Genomic DNA, 3978 nt, shown 5'->3' with positions numbered 1-3978 from the left:
CACACAAACACACACACACAAACATACGCAAACACGCACACACATACACACACACAGACACATACGCACACACGCGCACGCACACACACACACACACACACACGCACAGACACATACGCACACACGCACACACACACACAAGCACGCACACACATACACACACACAGACAGACACATACGCACAAACGCGCACGCACACACACACACACACATACGCACACATGCACACAAACACACACATAAATGTATATATACACATATACACAAGTTAGAAGAGCAAACTATGAATCCGACTACTTCAGCTTCATCGTTAACCAGTTTTATTTCTTCCGGTTTTGAAATATCATGTCATCTACCATTCACCTCTTAGAGATGTCCCAATTTCTATGGACATAAGGCAACATCTGTATACTTCAAACATATTTCTTCCCACCCAAATTATGGCAGCCTTACTACTTGACAGTTGGCACCATCTCGTTCCAGTTGTAACTTCATATATAACATGTACATGCATTCGTTTTTAAACACTTAATGTTTTCGTCTGCAGGGCCAATAAGTGACGATCTATGCTCAATAATATAAACCATCAGATAAAAGATGACATGAGATATTATTGAAAGAACCTGTCGTTTAACTTTATTTGTAATGTTATTGTACAACATGCAATTGCTTTAACACTTCGCTGCATAAGAGATACATGTAGAATAATACCTGCTGATACCTTACAATCCACTTAAGTTAGTTTTTTTTTGTAAACGCTTTTCCAAACGTTAACATTAGACCTATTTCAGACCAAGCCAAGGAGTAAACTTCAAATTAACATTATTTTCGAAGAACATAGTCATTTTTTCTCTGCTTTTTTATACATTTTTTTCCAGTCAAACAGCACATTTCAATCGGCAGGTAACGAATGTAAAAATATGGTATTTTTTCCATTACTTTTATGGAATCTAAAAAAACACAGCATAAACACTGTTTGAAGCGCTTAACTTACCCAACAGCATCCAAGTAGGCAAACTTTATCATATATTGGAAACAACCTTGTTTTTACTTTTATGTCTAACATTTCAGAATTAAACAACACATTTACAACTGGTCTGCTATGACTTGACTTGAGTTTTGTTAACGTCGAACGTAATTACAGGAGATAGCGTTACATATGCGCAAACAAATTTCCGTGTATGAAGTTATTAAAATCTACCAGATGTGCTTTCATAAAACCACCTTTTCGCAGCCATTTCATCGTGACCTTAGATGTAATAATGATCAATTAGAAGTCGAGAGCGCGGTCCCAGCTGGACATCCCCAACTCCTTGGACTTCCGTGCGATCTCGTTCCTTTTGTCCTGCAACAAAGCGTGTAAAAGAGTCAGGAATTACTTAAAATTCATCTTAGTCTCTTTCAAAATCTTCAAGAACTCACACAACAAGCCACAGACTTTCAGAAAACATCGTATGCCCTTTGTTGAGCCAAATACAAAATTTTCTGCCCTTCTTGTCGATATTTCTACAGTAGCGAGTGCACTGAGAAACTCACCTTCCTGCGTTCAGCTGCTAACTCCTGTTGTTTCTTCAGGTCTTCCGCGGTGGTCCTTTTCGCCACGCGTTGCCTCCTCTTGTTCAGACGTTTCTCCAAAGCCTGCGCCTTCTCCGAGTCTCGGGGAACGATGGCGTCCGTGTCGCTGACAGAGGAGATAACAAAGGCAGTGCTCTTGCGGTTGTTGGCGGCTTCTCTAGCCTTGGTTTTCGCTCTCCTCGATTTCTCTGCAAGTTTTCGTGATCTATCGGCCAACATCTCCTGTTCAGACGGATACAAACAAGAAGATTTAGCTCATAGCTTTAAGTCTTCAGCCTATTGCTCTCTGATTTTCGTCTTTTCTTTCTTATTCTCTTTATCAAGCGGACGGATAAAGCAAGTAAGAAAAGTAAGTCTCTTTATCATTATAATTCCTAATATTTCTGTGATGATAGTCAACTTGTTGACTAAAAATGAAATGTCATCATATCATATCATATAACATAAACCCACGTCACGTCTGTTGGCGGCGTTGCTGAGTTTCTGTCTCAGTTGAGTGCGTGATCCCGCGGGCTCCTTCTTGACCCGTTCGCGCCTCTCCTGGAGAGTTTCCTCCAGTTTTTCCAGCTTTACAGGACGGCGAGGGGGCGCGTCGGGCTCGGAGGCGGGCTTGCCTAGCGGCACCTGGAAAGCGACGGACTCGCCCCGGGTGTTGAGGGGCAACAGGCCGTCTTCTCGCAACTCGGCAAGGACGTCAGCCGACGACTTGCTCGGTCTTGGCTGGGACATTGGAGGCTGTACGGTCACCACGGAACGTTCTGGAACAATATGTGAAAACGTATTAAACGTCAATATCTTAAATTCATGTTTGAGCGCCCTGCACTAAAAAGACACAGAAAAGGTATGAAAGGAGGAGTGGTTCGATCTCTGTCATTCTTGAGAAAGACAATAAAGATGAAACCGGTAGAATACCGTCGTCTCTGAGCACAAGCTACGAATAAATATGTGGAAACGTAGTTACAGGTTGACGTAGCATATTTTAGATCTTGTACAAGTCATCTGTAGGATGTAATAGGGTGGGTTAAAACCTCTCTCTGAGTTTCTATCACAAACTCACCACAAGCCCATTTAGACTGATGAAAACAGCTTTGACATAATGGCAGCAGCCTTTAATATAACGTTATCTATGCAATGATTACAATTAAGCTAAAGACACTGATAAACTGCAGACATCGTTGACCCAGTATCCTATACCGCATGGACTCACCGGTGGTCCCGCGGTCCATCTCCTCCTCTCCCGGCGCTGTTTCATCCTCCGGATCTCCACCCCCTCCGGGTGACACCTTGTTGTTGGTCTTACAAAAACACAAACAGCTAGAGATCGTTACTATGAAGTCCCACATTTTGCTAGTCTAGTCGTCACGAGTCTGTGATCAGTGAGTAACAACGGCTAGCGCTCATCCGTGGAGCTTTGTTGTTCCAAGACTTTGGTTGTTCTAAACGCATGCGCAGCTAGGCAACACTTATAACGTCACAACTAATGGGAAGTTTGGAATGTTCGACTATGGGACAAGACGAGGGGTGTTTGATTGTAAAGATGTATGTTTTATAGGGAAAAGGGGAAAATGCGGCCATTCTGTCTTCGTTTATGTCGTACAAGCCGTCTATCCTGCTTTTGCAGTCGCATAAAGAGTTGAGATTGGCGCAGTTTTCTATTTGGCACACGTCTAACACATTGCTGTATCAACTCAGTGAGTATAGTAAAACTGTTTAGAATGTAACGTTACATGCATTTATGACTACGCAACATTAGAACTAACCTTTTTTTTTTGCAGATCCCGATACCGCTTTATGCTAAATTTCCCTCTTGCCCTCTTCTTGTAGTGCGAATTAAAACATTACATAGCTTCGTATCAGCTTACACGGTAGGATGATGGCTGAATTCAGGCAACGCCAAATTTCCAGAGCTGAAATGATTAAACGAGAATAGAAGGTTCGCATTATGTCTAATATTGTAATGATACCTTGGTGATTTGATTATGTGGATGACATGCATCCGATGTTCATCCATTTTCAAAAATGAAAACGTTTTCAATTAAAATGTAAGTCGAACAAAGCAGCTGTAAAATGAGCACATATCAGCGGCCGTAAATTGAAAAAAAATATCGGAAAACGGACATGCAAATGACATAGATTGCCAGATTCTAAAAGCCAAACCAGAAGATGTGAAAGAATTAAAATGGAAAATATACCATACTCTGTGTGTTTTGTCATTTGTTCAACTTTGCACTTGGATTTCACAACGAAGGCAATGCTCTTTTTATTTAGAAATAGCCAACACTAGTGTTCTCTTTTTGCAATAATGTTTTTCACTATCCATTGTCATATGTATATTCCCTATGTTTCTACCATGTACTTGCAATTAGCCTTCGGATATGAACTTGTAATAACTTTCATTATTTG

At 41.2% G+C, this 3978-nt stretch overlaps 1 protein-coding gene across 1 annotated transcript; it reads right to left on the bottom strand.

Annotated features, from left to right (window-relative positions):
- Nucleotides 1-1270: 1270 nt before the first annotated feature.
- Nucleotides 1271-2967, bottom strand: LOC118411207 (stress response protein nst1-like). The gene is made up of 4 exons (XM_035813293.1): nt 2783-2967; nt 2029-2333; nt 1537-1797; nt 1271-1345 (listed from the first exon to the last, which is right to left on the bottom strand). The coding sequence occupies exons 1-4, from the start codon at nt 2916-2918 to the stop codon at nt 1271-1273; spliced, it is 777 nt and encodes a 258-aa protein (XP_035669186.1). The 5' UTR covers nt 2919-2967.
- Between the last annotated feature and the right edge of the window lie 1011 nt (nt 2968-3978).

The sequence above is a fragment of the Branchiostoma floridae genome, chromosome 3 (genome assembly GCF_000003815.2).
Source record: "Branchiostoma floridae strain S238N-H82 chromosome 3, Bfl_VNyyK, whole genome shotgun sequence".
In the NCBI taxonomy this organism is placed as follows: Eukaryota; Metazoa; Chordata; class Leptocardii; order Amphioxiformes; family Branchiostomatidae; genus Branchiostoma; species Branchiostoma floridae.
Note: the sequence above shows the minus strand (reverse complement) of the source record. Positions and strands in the feature narration are given on the sequence as shown.

Excerpts from the sequence above, each read along its gene's own strand:
- LOC118411207 (XM_035813293.1), bottom strand. The coding sequence starts at position 2,918 with ATGTGGGACTTCATAGTAACGATCTCTAGCTGTTTGTGTTTTTGTAAG. Across the intron at positions 2,334-2,782 it reads GATGGACCGCGGGACCACCG|AACGTTCCGTGGTGACCGTA; the intron begins GTGAGTCCATGC and ends ATATTGTTCCAG. Across the intron at positions 1,798-2,028 it reads ACGCCGCCAACAGACGTGAC|GAGATGTTGGCCGATAGATC; the intron begins GTGGGTTTATGT and ends CCGTCTGAACAG.